The 15,231-nt window shown below is 41.2% G+C and overlaps 1 protein-coding gene across 9 annotated transcripts in view; it reads left to right on the forward strand.

Annotated features, from left to right (window-relative positions):
• Positions 1–15,231, forward strand: part of AFF2 (AF4/FMR2 family member 2) — a 531,893-nt gene that overhangs the window by 438,725 nt on the left and 77,937 nt on the right. For all 9 annotated transcript variants that reach the window (XR_005214493.1, XM_037821151.1, XM_037821156.1 and 6 more), the window contains one exon: positions 8,736–8,773. Coding sequence is in view for 8 of the 9 variants with exons in the window: in XM_037821151.1 (XP_037677079.1) it covers positions 8,736–8,773 (38 nt within the window). In the remaining variant the exon portion in view is untranslated. The remainder of the gene's footprint in view (positions 1–8,735; positions 8,774–15,231) is intronic.

Genomic DNA, 15,231 nt, shown 5'->3' on the forward strand with positions numbered 1-15,231 from the left:
TTTTAAATTTAGTTTTTGTCTGCAGAGCTCTAATTACTGCACACACAAAACAGCATGCTTTTAATCCATGTTCTTAATTTCAGTTTAATACTTCATCCATGTTTTTTGTTTGTTTTTGTTGTTGTTTTTATTATTATTGTTTTTGTTGTAGTTGGGCACATGCACTGGCTAGGTTGTTATTTGCTAATTCCAAGTGAAATTAATTACTTGGTAGCAGCAAATCTGAACATTCTGGCAGCTTTGGGATACATTCTTTATCCTGTGATGCACATAGAAGTTTCAAAACGTAGTGGCCAAGGTAAATTAAATCCTGCTTTTATGTTTAAAGTTTGCTAATGAAAAAGACGCAATATATTTTACTCCTGCTAACAGCCAGCTCTTTTGGAGTCGATATACTGTAGTGATAACAGATACTCTCCCCTGCTGTAAGTGTTCCTATTTTTTAGCCACAGTTCTCCCTCATCATGCTGAACAAGTTGTTACCTCCCCAAGGTTTCTCTACATTTCCATTTACTTTGTTATCAGGGGAAGGCCTCTTCCGTAATGACATCAATACAGCACATACAGCGAGAGAGGTCAGCCTGTCAGAGCTATAAAAACAGCAGATGGATTAGGATGAAACCAGGTGCAAAATAACTTTGATAGAGTCTTTTAATGCAAACATTTTATCTGTCAATGCCTTGCATTGAAATCCCCCACAAAATGACAGAGTCGGGGCCGTTAAAGCGGCAGAATGTCGCTATCTAAAATCCACACGTTGTCATCCTCAAACTCGCCAGCAATTAAAGAATGAGAGGACATTTTCATTTATTCATTAAAGACAGGAGAGTAAATAGGATAACATATAAGGTTAATAGAATAACATTGGCCTTCGTATTCCCAAGATTGTTTTTCCCATTTGGCTGTATTAGCAGAGAGACTAGATTAATAAGAAACTGCTTAAGGCTTGTATGATGTGATTTTTAATGTGCTCAAGGCAAGTCTGTGACCGTTTAGAAACCCACATGCTGAATTTTTTCATTGTAATTAGGTCTTCTACTTTTAGGACCAGATATTGTGACTCATAATATCCAATAATAGCATGCCTTGAACACACCGAGATGCATAGAAGCTTGTTGTGCTTGTTGCAGCTAATGACCAACTCCTGGCTGATATCCGCTACAATTTATGAATTCTCTGTCTGGGAGCCTTTCAGTTGCAAAGTCAAGGCTATTTTGTTTACCTTGGCACTTTGCTCACAACAACCTTAAATGAGATACCAGTGAGGGTGTGTTGCTTGCCCCAAGACCCAAGCAGAAACAACAATGGGTAAGGTCCGGCATTTCAGGATACATAACTCTCTAGTGTGCCAGGGATATCCATGGTCTTTCAGTCCACACACAGCATGCAGCACATATCTGTGGCAGGCACTTCTGGAAAGCTGGAGATCCCTAAGTAGAGACTGGAAATTAAGCACCACTCTCTGTTTGGTTCATGCCTGTCCTTTCTCTAAGGCCTCTCCATCACCTTGTTTTGGGTCCCAATCCATGGTTGGAGCTGGGAGATACGCTCATGGAGTCCTTAGCAGGTATCCTGGGAAATGCAGCTAGTGCACCTAAATCGATTGGAAGCTCCCGAGTCTGGAGTTGAATCAAGGTTCTAGGATGTACCTAGAGCAATATGAACATTTCCAATAAAGGCTGGGTGATAAAAAACTATGCCAAACTGAAAAGGCAGAATTGTGAAATTTATATGCTGGCTTTGAAAAATGTACTGGGACTTTGGTTTGTGTTCCAAGCCTGCTTGACTCTGCCCACCCCTGCCTTCCCCCCAAATATCTGCCATCTGCTAGAAAAGCCACCAGCCAGGCTGCAGACACCAATGGCATTGGCTGCAGTTCTGCATGGAAAACAGAATCTTATTGTTAAGCAGCCATATTATTTTTTCTATGTATTTATCAAGATCAAAGAGCATAAACTGTGTAGGTCCCAGAACAGCTATCCAAATTAAAGATTAGCTACTATTCTGAGATTAATCATTCAAAATACAAGGGGATAGGAAGATAAAAGAAGCACGCTTTACCAAAATGTATGAGATCACCTAACTCATCCTCCCCAAAGTCATAGGACCATTAGACTAAAATTTACAAACTTGCTAAAGCTTGCTCTTTGCTAATTTTAGGTTGTTGCATATGTTACTAGAATAAAAATTTAGAAAAAACAAACAGGACTGTACAACATGGTGAGCCCTATTGTAAACAATGGACTATAGTTAGTAGTACAATCATGAAAACATTCTTTCATGAATTGTAACAAATTTACCACACTAATGCAGGGAGTTATCAATCCGTATTTGCTAAATCCATTTAGATTTTGGAATGCCTACATCATTAAGGACCTACTATGTGCTAGGAATAATAATCTTCCCATTTTTCTGGTTAGACAAGGTGGGGGAGAGCCTCCATTTGGTGTTGATTAACTCCCACCAAAGGACACTTGTCATCCTGTAGCTGGGATCCCCCTAGCACCAGGGTCAAGGGGAAGGAAAATTGAATTTTCAAGTGCACAAACATTGGCCTTTCTAACGGGGGAAGATAAATACCTCAAGCCAATACGGAGACACTGTCTGTTGTCTCCATGTTTACTCCACTTAGAGAAGAATGATTAGTATCAACAGCTGCCTCTTGTAGGTGAAACATTTTTCTTCATCAAAGACAGTACATCTTTCATTAAGTTATGATAAACCAAAAGTTTAATTTTAAAGGAAATCATCACCTGGCAAATGGATCTTGTAGAAGAGTCTGAAGGGAGCAGGCCTTAAAAGAATACATGTGCCTCTGAATACTGTTATCATGTCTTCTTCAGGCCAGACACTTGAAAAACTCCTATTTGTGCCCATGCTAGTGGGATACACATGCAGGGACAAGTAGGACCTGCTAGGAGATGGCTCTTCAGCTGGCCATGGAAGGGTCTGGAATGGTAGGGTGGGTGACATTGGTGCTTGGGCAATGGGGAGTCATTAAACAGTCTGAGAAAGAGAATGCTATGATCCAAGTGGAGCCTTGGGAAGATTCATCTTGCAGCAGAGCATAAATTGGGGTAGAATATGGAGACCAGATGGACCAGTGAGGAGGTAGTGGTCATAGTCTGGGTGAGAGGTAATAACGGTCACGTTAGGCAGGAGATGTAGGGAGAGTGGGGAAAGCACCCACAAAGCAATGAGAAATTCACCCTGCCGAGTTGGCTCTGGACTCTTTCTTCTTTGGCATGTGGAACAAAAAGCCTCACATTCATTTGGAAGAAGGATCAAGATTCACGTGGGCCTGGAGCTCACCTCTTCCTGGGGAGGCCTTTCTTTTTCTCCCTATGGAGCCTAGGATCCTCTGATACTGTTTCATAGCTAGGGCACAGTGCTGGGCCTCTCAGACTCCAAATCATCCCTGAGTCATTTCCCTAGTCAATACTTATTGAGTGACTATAGGGGCAAGGCACGATGCCCTCCAGCTAGAACAAGTTTCCCCCAATCTCTGCCTGTTAACACCCTACTCCTGCCTCCATTATGTCTGGCATAGGCCTATTGTACAGTAATGCACAGAAAAAATGAATTGAACTCAAAGGTGGGAAACCCAGTGTTCTAAGGTTAAGGAACATGTTTTTGCTTCCTACTGGTTCAAGGATCAAATATAGGACATGCCCGCACACCTTCCAGGCACCCATGTGGAGAGATAAACACAGTGGGTGGTGGTATTTTCCTAAAGATGGTAGCACCTGGATGATGAAAAGTCAGAAATTCTGGCAGAAATGTTGAGTGACATTTTCACCTCTTCATCTGCCATGCTGGCTGTGTGTGCGTGCTGCTAACTGAAACCCCAGCCTGGAAGCGTATTATGCCTCTTTCTGCTTTACTCATTCCTGTGAAATCTATTTAAAGGCTGTAATTAGGCAATTCATTTTTTTATATTTGGGCAAGTGCTCTGAGTGTATGTCTCATGAATTGATTTAACCAATTCTGTAGTTATCGATTTTAGACCATCTGAATAGCCTAATGATGAGTTCATTTGTTAATAGAAGAGTTTCTCTTCTGAATGTAGGCAATCGATGCAATTTACCAATATATGCCACTGGGTTTGGGTATAGCTGTGGCTCACAGAACAACCATGTAAAAAGTGAAATAAGAAAAAAAGCACAACGCCACCAACCACAATGTGAGTGATCGTTCTTCTGTCTTGTTTCCATAATGCCTAACATCCAGTTACTTGAAATTATCTGGATGTTTGATTTGTCACTTTTATTGAGAAACACATTCTGTAGACCCAGCTTGGGTATATCTGCTCATATGAGGCTGGGAAAAAAACGTAAACAGGAAATGTAAAGGCGTTATGGAGCAACGCTAATAGAATCAAATTTTATGCTTGATTGATGGCATTATTATTAATTAAAGAGAAAAGCAGTAACTAAATATGTAGCCTTGTAAAATGAGTCCCATGCTTACAATGTCTCTAGACCATCCAAGGGTTCACTTTGACAGTCTCAATGCCCAGGAAACAGATTGCCTTGAGTTTGGTTTCTTTGCAGCTCAAAGACAGAGATGTGTGTGTGGGGGGGGGGGGGGGGGTGGGGGGGGTGATATCTTAAATCTGTTTATGACTGTTCAGGACATGCTTCTTAAAAACCTAAAAATATTCTCTAAATTTCCTCTAAACACGATATACTTGTCTCTTGGACTAGAATAGCAGTTATGAGATAAAATCACTGGGACAGCATTACCTTACTAAAGAATTTTGGACAAGTTTGATCATTACACAGAAGATGGCTAGCAAGTTTCCTGAGTGCCTCATATATAGCATTTTCTCCCTAAAGAAATGTTATGTATGCCATGGAAGATGGGATTCATTGGACTGGGACTTCCTTCCTTCCTTCCTTCCCCCCTCCCTTCCTTCCTTCTTTCTTTCCTTTCTGTCTTTCTTTTTTGGTGGTAGCTCCACATTCTTACGTCCCATGTAATTAAGTGTAGTCCCCAAGTGCCTTCAGCCTCAGTGCAACACAGGGCTTCTCTACAGAACAGAAATACAAGGCCCTTCTCCTTTTTTAAGAACAGAAATTTAATGAGTGAGCAGCCAAGAGCATGGCCTTAGCTACATCCTCTCTCCCGAGGAGATAAATTTGCTGCTTAGCAGGATGCCACGAACAGTACAATACTGGTAATGAGAGAGGAATCAGCTCATAAACATTCCTTGGAATGAGAGAAGCACCTTCTCCCTGGGGATGTAACTTCTCAAATGCCACATCACGGAGAAGGCTCACCTGGCATACCATCCCTAGGGTTTCCCCACCCTCGGGGTCAAATGTGAGCAGAAAAAGAAAAGGGCCCTCCCTATGCAGTGAGGTAAGGGAGGAGTCACCTGGAAGATGAGAATGAATCCTAGGCCTCCTTGGAGTGTATACCTGTGTGCATGCATGTGTGTGTATGTGTGTGTGTGTGTTGACCATATGCACATTTATTTTCACTCTTGCCCCCACCCCCACCTCAGTCCTGACTTCTCTCCTACCAATCCCCAGAAGGATTCAGGAAAGAGGCCCTGCGTGTCAGTATAGGACCCTCTTCCCCTGCTGGCTTAGGCCTTGCATTGGAATCTGAACCCAGCAATGTCTTCCTGGAGTAGGGCTTTGAGATAGAAGCATTCTATTAGCCACAGAACTACTCTTAATATGGAGACACAAACAGTGGCTGCTATAATCCTCATTGAAATAGCTACATAGGTTTGGTACTGCAATAGTAAGTGGTAAATCTAGATTTTCAGATTTCTAGCACAACACTCTTTCCATCCCAGCCCACTGCCCCTTACTATACCAAAAGGCTACTGAAATATATTCTTTAGCATTTTCATTTCTCTTATCATCTTTCCTCATTCTCGAGCTTCCTCAGTGGCAAGATGAGAATCATGTTAGGGAAACCTGTCCCCAAATAAGGATAATATAAGTTTTTAAAAGCATATAGAAATTAGAAATCAAAGCAGCATAACAGTTAACTATCTAGCCTCCATTTTCCAATCAGGTTACATTGCTTTAATGTATGTTTTTAAACTCAAAATTAGCTGTAATACCAATATGTAACCCTCTTGATGCTTGGTGAATTATACTATGTCATTTCATTTTAATTTAATTTTAATTTTGCAACATGTCTCACATTCTGGCACTTGGAATTGTCTTCTTAACTCCCATCATTTAAAAGGATGAGTTTCCTCCTTGTGAATTTTGAAGAATAATTCTTATATCATAAGGGCAGATGTCATTTGCATGCAAATAATTCACTTAAAAATGTCTTTAAAGTCACCTAATTTAATAAGTCCTCATAGCATGCCCAAGACAACATCAAATTACAGTGAGAGTGAAGAACACAAACAGTGAGCTGTGTCTCATGTCTGTCAGAGGCTCCCTCAACCATTTAGTTCAGAGACAACATGAGCACAGCTGACCAGAGTTGTCGGGATTCCTTAATGATCTCAAGTTCATTTCTAAAGGAAAGAGAACCTCTTAGCATGGACATCTTCAGTCAATAGGCCAAGCAGCTCAAAAAGGAATTAATTTGAATGAAGTTATTTCCCTATGATGACTGTATTAAAAGACATATGTTTCAAAGAAACTGGCCTCAGACATGATTATGTTCCTCCTGATTACAGAAAAATAACTGCATCTAATTGATGGTCCTGAAGCCCAGAGAAAAGGGGACATTAAACACTCACTCACACACACACACACACATCTCTGAATCAAAGCTAGGTTAAGCAATGTCACTTTGCATTTTTCAACCTTCGACTTCTGCCAGGCAAGCTCAAATGATCACATCCAATATTCTTTGAAAGGGACTGGAAACTACTTGAACACGGTGCCCATTCCTTTATGATAAGCTAGGTCTTCTAGAACAGACTTGATTAGATTTTAAGGGATTGAAAATGGTTGATCTGTGTGAATTCTGCAATGACATGTCTTCAGCCTGCTACCAAATCCTCTTCCAAACCAGCCAGGGTTAGGGGGAGCACAGATGGTCAGAAAGGTAGATGTATCTGTGTGTGTGTGTGTGTGTGTGTGCATGCATGTGTGGACCGGGTATCACTGCTGTAGGAGAGGTTGATGTCTAGCCCCCAGCGTCTTTGCCAGCACCCAGCTCTTCCTTCGTTCATCTGACTTGGCAGAATCTGCCCATTAAGTGGTGTTAGTATCCTATACAAGGACTGCACAGGGACATGCTTCATCTCCTAGACCCATGTGAGAGGTGAATTGGGCCAGCCAGATGCAGAGCTCTTGCTTTATCATTTTAACCTGTTACTCATTTCCTAGCTTTCTCACCGTTTGAGCACTTGCCAAAACTCAACCTCGGTCACAGATGGTGAGAAAATGATTTTTGCCTACCAGGCCAAAGAAACTGCCCAGATATTAACGGGTATTTATCTAGCAACAGAACCTAAAGCTTCATAAACCAAAAGGACTTGGATTTCTAACCCTAACATCAAAATCTGGGGAGCATTTCATTTATAAAGAAATATTTGCTTTTAAGTGTATTGAGTTGTTGTTATGCATAGAAGGGCTCAGTGTGGTATGTTTATCCACCAGTCACCCAGAATGCCAAGTCCAATGGTAGATCATATGCTGTTTCTCTTACAAGTTGTCGCCTCTGCGTTCTGATTTGTAGCAGTGTTCCCTTTTCCTTAGCCCTCGCCCACCTCCAGGATTCGCGAATGTAAATGGAAACTTTTTTAAAGGGTCTGAACAGCCCTGAGGTCATCAAACCAGTGCTTCGGTGCTCTCTGTATGAAATGCTATTTCTATAGCCTGAAAAAGTCTAGGGGAGGACAAGTTTGGTTCTGATTACATAATTATGCTGCAGAAGTATGAAAAAAAATCATCACTAAAACCCTCCAGGTGCTTAAACAGTTTGATAGACTGTAGCCATTCTGCCATCAGCGCCCCCAGCTGTGTTGCTTAGCAACATTTTAATTCCAGAAGAATCGAAGGAGATGAAATCCCTGTGGAGAGGGAAACAGAAATAAGAGGGCTGTTGACAGATGATCGGAGTTGTTTCTTCTAATATACTGTGAAGATCACTAGCTCTTTTCATGAATGATAAATGGACTGTCCACAGATCAATGGGTTCAGCAATAGACTGGAACCAGGCTCCATGTCTAAGGCGATGCCAGCCAGAGATTTCCTCATTTTGATGATTTGGGGTATGTTTTCGTAAAGGTTGCACAGGAGGAAAATGATCTGAGCATTTGGTCATCCTTGGCCCTTTTGTGGTGTCAGCTGATAAAAACAATTTTGGCAATGGACATTTGGGCCTTTCCATCACTGTGCAGGTGCTGCCAGCTGTCAATAGTGACGTCAGGATGAATCCCACAAATCCCAGAATCCAGGATTTGCCTGTGACCATTCCCTCTACACCTCTTTCCCTACTCTCTCATTCCGACCATGTCAGGACCCCTCAGGGAGAGGCAGGAAGAGGATGACAGCCCAGTTGCCCACCTGAGAGCCCTGACAATGTGGCCTGTGTCTGGAAGCCACACTAGGACAGGTAACCTCATTCCCAAGGAGAGGAAAATTGCTTTTGGGGTCTCCCATCTGCTTATCTCCAGTGGCCTGCTTTGGTTAGTGTCTTACACATTTGAAGAACATTTTATGTTGCTTATCATTTGGAGTAACTAGCTGCAAAGATTCTGCCTTCTAATATCATCTAATTGCATGTTTTTCTTCCATTTACAGGCTGTCGAAAAGGCAAAACCTAAGAACAATTCTGCAAAGTAAGTTCTTTTTTTTATTTGTTGAAAGTTTTAATAATTTTTAACCCCCCCCCCCACAATGGGCAGGGGTCAGTTTTCATTTTCTCCTGGGTCCTTGATGAGGAAATACCCCAAGTTGTGCCCAGTTTACATAAATTAATATGTGCCATCCATGAAAAGCTGCCAAATGCTGTTATAATCATATTTGATGCATAGGACTTCAAGCCTTTGGGTTTTGCACATGCTAAAAAGATTACAATTTTTAATTGCAAACCTTGGATCTATGACAGAGAAGTAAATGGCTGAAAGTGGGCCAAATGATTTCAAGCCACGTGGGGAGGTTTGGCACCTTGGCATCAAGGCCTCCCTACTCTGTTAATGAAAAGTCATAAAAGTATTCTTAACTACAGGTTTTGCTCGCTAAAGGAGAGCCATTCCCAAGGCATTTTATGGGACCCTCTTAAATTATAAACAAGCCACACACAACTCTCTTTAATGTAGTTGATCTTAGACATTCGGTCTTTTCCAGAAGGGAGACTTTCAAATTAGGAAGGATGTCTGTCTTGTCATTTGGATTTGTGATATCTGATTGCAGCGTTTCTATGCCAGCCATGTGGCCAGGGAGGAGCTGCTCTAGTTGCTGGGTCATTATATAGGTCTAACATCACAGCTTTAGGAACCATGGGTTAATTTAAGTCAGCCAACATCTATTACAGTTGATACCAAAGGCAGAAATAGGGGATGCGTTGATATTTAATAGGTTCTGGGAGAATGTTTCAGTAAATGCCAATGGCAAAAAGCTTGCTTGTGTTTTGTAAAAGAATTAGCTTTGCGAGGACACCAGTGTAGTGTTTACCATACCATTAAATCCAAGCCTTAGTTCCTTTTCCCAGAAGGTTGGGTGTGTTTTGTTTTTTAAACTTTAATTTTGCCCAGGCCATGGAATATTCCTTTCAGGATGCTGTAGGCCTCTGGAAGTAGTTTCAGTAGCTGAGTTTTTGTCTGGTGGTTCGGTTGGGGTTGACATCTCTGCAGCTTTCTTTTCTGGCTGCCCCAAAGGCTCCTCTACTGTGAGCCTGTGGCCGGCAGTACAGGAGATTAGACGGGGGGTGCTAATGAGACCAGTGCCAGGGCTTCAGTCCCTGGGTGAGTCATTAGTGATCTTCTTTCCCACAGTCCGCCTCCATGCATATGTGTGTCCCCGGCCACCAGGGGTGGGACAAGTGCTGGAGCAGTATAAAATTCAGGCCCTTAGAAGGGCAAGCATCTCCAAATCTGGGCCCTCCCAATAGGAAGCAAGTCCCCAGTGCCATCTGTATGTGTCCAGAACAGGTGTTTGACAGTGTGCGAAGATTCCCTCAATTATGCTCTAATGGCCTGGAGGTAGGACTAGTTTCCTCTTCGTTCCTTGTAAGAATTCAGCCCTATAAAGAACTATAGGCATATATTTTTGAGCTCTTATTAATTCACTGTGCAGATTCTATCGAAAGTCCAGCAATGTAAGGGATAGGATAAAGAGAAAACTGAAAAATAGATCCAAAGGATTAGTAGTAGAATGTAAAGCTTTTTAAATGCACTTAAGATTTGACTGGTAGTAATCCTAAGTCACAACCAACTGGTAGGTATTTAGAATCATCTTCTAATGAGATAAGATGCTATGCTCAGTGTGGGCTTCGGTGTCCTGTTGCATTTGGGCTCACAATACCAAACTCGTGTGTCCAGCCAGCCACAATCATATGAGCACTCTAAGAAGAGAGGCCTCCTTGAGGTGTCCTGGAGAACTCGGCTCAGGAACAGAAATTCCAGTTTGGCTCAACTACACTGGCTGACAGCAGATCAGAATTAGGTTTAAGAAAAAAAAAACTTTTATACATAACAGTCCTTTTGCAGTTGCCGATGTCTGCCAGAAAATTCCAGTTCCACACAGTGTACTGAGACCCCAAACGGAGTAAGGGTTTGATGCATGTTTTCAGAATAGATGAACAAGTAAACATGTAGGACACATCTCAGAAAATAGTCCTTCCAGAAACTTGGCCTGGAGGTTTAATAAGGCAGGTGGCTTCACTAGATCCATGCTTGATTCATGCCACATTTCAAATGTCCCTACATTGCTCCAATTTGTTCCAGCAGCTTTGTCTGTGACCATTTACTGGTTTGATCTCATATGCAAGATTAATATTTGATGGGGTTTTTTTTTTTTGAGCATACAATGGAAAATGTGTACAGTCTTGCTGGAAAAATAGAGGTTTGGTGGGATCATTTATGATTGAAGTATGAACTCGGATTGGTGAACATGGTCACACAGAGATGGGCAAAAGATGGCCCACAGGCCAAATACAACCACTTTTAAATGGTTGGGAAATAAACAAAAGAAGACTATTTTGTGACACATGAAAATCATATGAAATTCAAATGTCGGTGTCTGTAATTAAAATTTTATTGGAACACAGCCATGATCATTCATTTATGTATGGTCTGTGGCTGCTTTGGCACCACAACGACAGAGTTGAGTAGTTGTAGCAAAGACCATCTTGACCACAAAGCTGAAAATATTTACTTTCTGGCACCTTCTGGAAGAAAAAATTTACTGTCTCTTGCTCTGATTGGTCAGGTAGGAAAAGGCACAGATGTAAGTTTTTTCCTGACAGCTGAAGATGAAACCATCCATCCTTTCTCTTTTTGGCCTTTAAAAAAATGAGTAGGTAATATTTACTGAGCCCTTATCATGTGTTCATGACTTTATGGGGCTCAGAGCAAAGAAGCTCCCTCTTCCTTCACTACCTTTGAAAATTATCATGGATATGAGATCCATCAACAGGACAGTGATGCCTCAGAAACTTCCTGCCCCTTCTCTGTGGTCATTGCCTCAACAGTGAGCACATACCTCTAGAACCTAGTGCTAGTCTTCTCAGTTGTGTGTAAATGGATATATTACAAAGGGTATATGCATTTTCCAAAATTTTGTCACTCCCCAAGATCTAAGAGTACAGAAACTTTTCAATCAGTTTGAAGGTTGATGATTCACAATATCCGTCAGTTTGTATGTTTTCCTCTCTCAAGGTTCACCTCCCCCTCCCCGTTTCTCAACCATTTTGTTCCATTTATTTGAAATGCCTTCATGTTTGTAAGCTTCTTTCATCACCATAGGGAGACTGGTACGTGTTAATTACACTCCATATCTAGTAGAAATTAAATATATGCCTAGTGAATGTAAGCATGTAATGTACCTGGATTCACTAAATACTACCTCGAGGGTAAGAATCAAAATTGAATATTCTTGAGATCAGTGATCAGGACAAGAGATGCCTGGTGTAATTCTCAGAATGTATCAACCATACTGGTATCAAAGTTTGATTAGTGTGTTAAAACTCTGGCTCTTTAACATGTCAAAGAGACTTTCACTTGTATGTTACTGTTCTGCGGGATTCATCCCCAAGCTTTCATTGTGACAACAAGGCCTGAGAGATGTACAGATTTCTTCTACCATATGTGACTTATCACATACATTTTTTAAAGGAACACATTTCTGTTATTACGACATATGTGATAGTACACTTCTGCAAAAGTGAATTGCTTTTGGCTAAAAGCCATGCACTAATAAGTTGAGTTGAATCTAACTGAGGTTGACATCTGTTATCAAAAGAGAGAAAAAGAAACAGAGAGAGAGCGAGAGAGAGTGAGAAAGAGGGAGAGAGAGCAAGAGACAGAGAGAGAGAGAGAGCACTTGTGAAGCATACAATTCTTCATTGTGTTTACACCTCAGTAATGTGGTTGCTGTCTTTCCCAAATCAGAATCAGAATCCACTCTGCTTCAGAAATTACAGCTTTATTTAGAAACTGATCCATTTGAAAGCTACAGTACTGTCCTTATTGAAAATGGCAAATGGCCACAAAGGTTTCCTGACCGTGATGTTTGTGCATTATTCATTTGTTCATCCAATGAATATTTATTGAGGGTCTCTAGCATTTCTGGAATGTGATAGATGCTGAGAGGATTAAAAATAAATCTGACACAGGTCCTGCCCTCGAGGAGTTTAGAGTCCTGAAGCAGAGATAAAATTGGTTTGTAAATAGTTAAATACAAGATAGAGAGAGAGGTGTTTGGTAAGTGGGGATCAGATAAAGTGCAAAGGATGCTTGCAGGGGACAATGTGTGGAAGGTTTGGGGAGGAAGACCCACTCATGCCAGGAATTCAAGGATGCCTGGCTTGAGACACTGGTGCATACGGTACAAGATCAGGTTGGGAACAAAGGCTGAGTAAAAACAGTGGCTTAGGGCCCTCGGGACTTATCCAGACGAAAGAGATTGTCTTGGTTGAGTCAAAGAGCATTGAAAAGCCCTCACTGGTTACTGAATGCCAATCCTCTCTATTAGTCCCCTAATTATTCAGCATAATCAAAGGCTCAGTAGACCTAGGTTCTAGTCCTGAGTCTGCCACTGGTATGAAATTGGACAAGTCTCTTCCTTGCAGGGCTTATCTCGATTCTTTATATGGTTCCTCTACCTTTTAAAAAAATGCCAAAGCTTGAAAGTCTATTTTATAGTTATGCTCATTTTAGGAAATCATTTCATCTCTTAAAGTTTGATGTAGATGAATGCATGCACATACGTTGTGAATATTGAGTATTATGCACACACACACATTATGCCTTTCACATCATTTCTGACTTGAACTTTTGTGAAATGAAGGGTGTGCCAAAAAGGCACATCATTAGAGTTCTGAAGAGATAGTGAGATAGAAGATAAATGTGGCCCCAAGGACATAGGGTAGAGTCTTTTAAATGGACCCTTAGGACCAGAGATGATTTTGTCATTTGAGGCTGCACCTTTTGTGATGTTCTTGAAAACATGCACATCCCAGCCATGCACCAGCATTCATTTAGAATGCTTAGTCAGTGGATGCTGAACTTGTTCTGCCAAATACTATAGTCCTGTGGGATTGTCTGCAGAAAAACAAAGAAAGGCTCCATCAGCAAGGAGGATGGCCATTCACTGTCTCATCCCTTTCTTCAAGTGTCACCATGTACATATTACAAAGGAAGTCCTGTAGAAAGAAGCCTGTTAGAATTTCTTACCCAAGGTTTCCCAAATGTATCTGACCAAAGGACACCTTTGTCCTGTGGGGTGAGTGTTTCTTAGAACACAGAATTAGATGCTCAAGTTCATATGAAATGACACAACCACAAGGAGCCTTCACCTTTACAAGTTGTTTGAGAAACCATTTCCCTCATAACTTATGTCCAGTCTCTAACAGGAGCATTCAAACTAGGTACATGATTTAAAGAGTCAACCATGGAAAGGAAAGAAACCTCCCCTGTCTGAAATGATAAAATATCTCATGTGTCTCTTTTGCAGTGTCATGCTCTAAAGTAATCTTATCACTTGTGAATATCCTGAGGTGCAGTCCTCAATAAGGAAGGGACATTTAGGGGTGGGGTCTCTGAGGAGAAACATGGAGTTCGATTGCTTCTAGTAAGCCTCAGGGCACCTCATTGTGTGGCAGCAAGCTCCACAGCCTTTTCTCTCCAGTTGGCTCTGGCCATTTTAAAGGCAGTTAATGGAAATATAGCAATAAAACTTCTCTCTAAACACCTGCGTAAAAGAAACTGTGCTCCTTATGTTGTCCAGAGAGCTCCAATTGGATGTAGAAGTTTCCAGTAGTCATCTTCACAGCTAAGGAAGCTTTCACAAATTTCCGCACCCTCCTTTTTCATTTGTAATTGGAGTTGCATAATCTAGGCAGCCTCAGAGGAGACAGTTCTGTGAGGGCTTCCCAGAATTCCCAGTTCCCCAAAACACTCTGCACTTTCCACTCACTACTTCATTCTCATCCCTTCTCAGCACACATATGTCCACTTACAATGCCTTTAAATTTGGTGGTGGTGGTTGTTTAAGTCATAGGATCTAACTTCACGGAGCAGTTGATTTTCATAGAACATAGCATTGAGTGTGTGTACATTTAATGAACTCATGACTTTGCAAGCATTTCAACAATGATATTAACTTTATACCCATAAGTAAGTTTCATCAAAGCTCTAAACATTGTTAGTTTCTCTCTTTACCATCACTCGTCTTTCCAAGAACTTTAGGAGAACCTTTTCTCTTTGGCTTGTAAATTAACACAAACATGAGGATGAAGGTGAAACAGAAAGCATTCATTTATCGGTGACACTGAGGTACCTCAAGCAAGCCAGCAAATGTGGAATCAAATCATTTTAAAGGAAATTAATCCATTATTTTAGCAACAGCATTCACACGAATGCCTCTTTGTCTACGTGTTACCTTCTAATTCTCTGCTTCTTGGCATTCGCTGCTTAGACAAGAATGAACAATTGATTAATCTCTTGTCACAAGTCAGCTTGGTTTTTGAGTCATTAGAGTTAGACTTAGAATTTTACTTTAATATTTCCATTTAGCAATCTTCCAAAAAAACTGTTGCAGACTCAGAAGCCCATAGCTCCTCTGTTAGAAATTCCAG

Source organism: Choloepus didactylus, chromosome X, assembly GCF_015220235.1.
Source record: "Choloepus didactylus isolate mChoDid1 chromosome X, mChoDid1.pri, whole genome shotgun sequence".
NCBI lineage: Eukaryota > Metazoa > Chordata > Mammalia > Pilosa > Megalonychidae > Choloepus > Choloepus didactylus.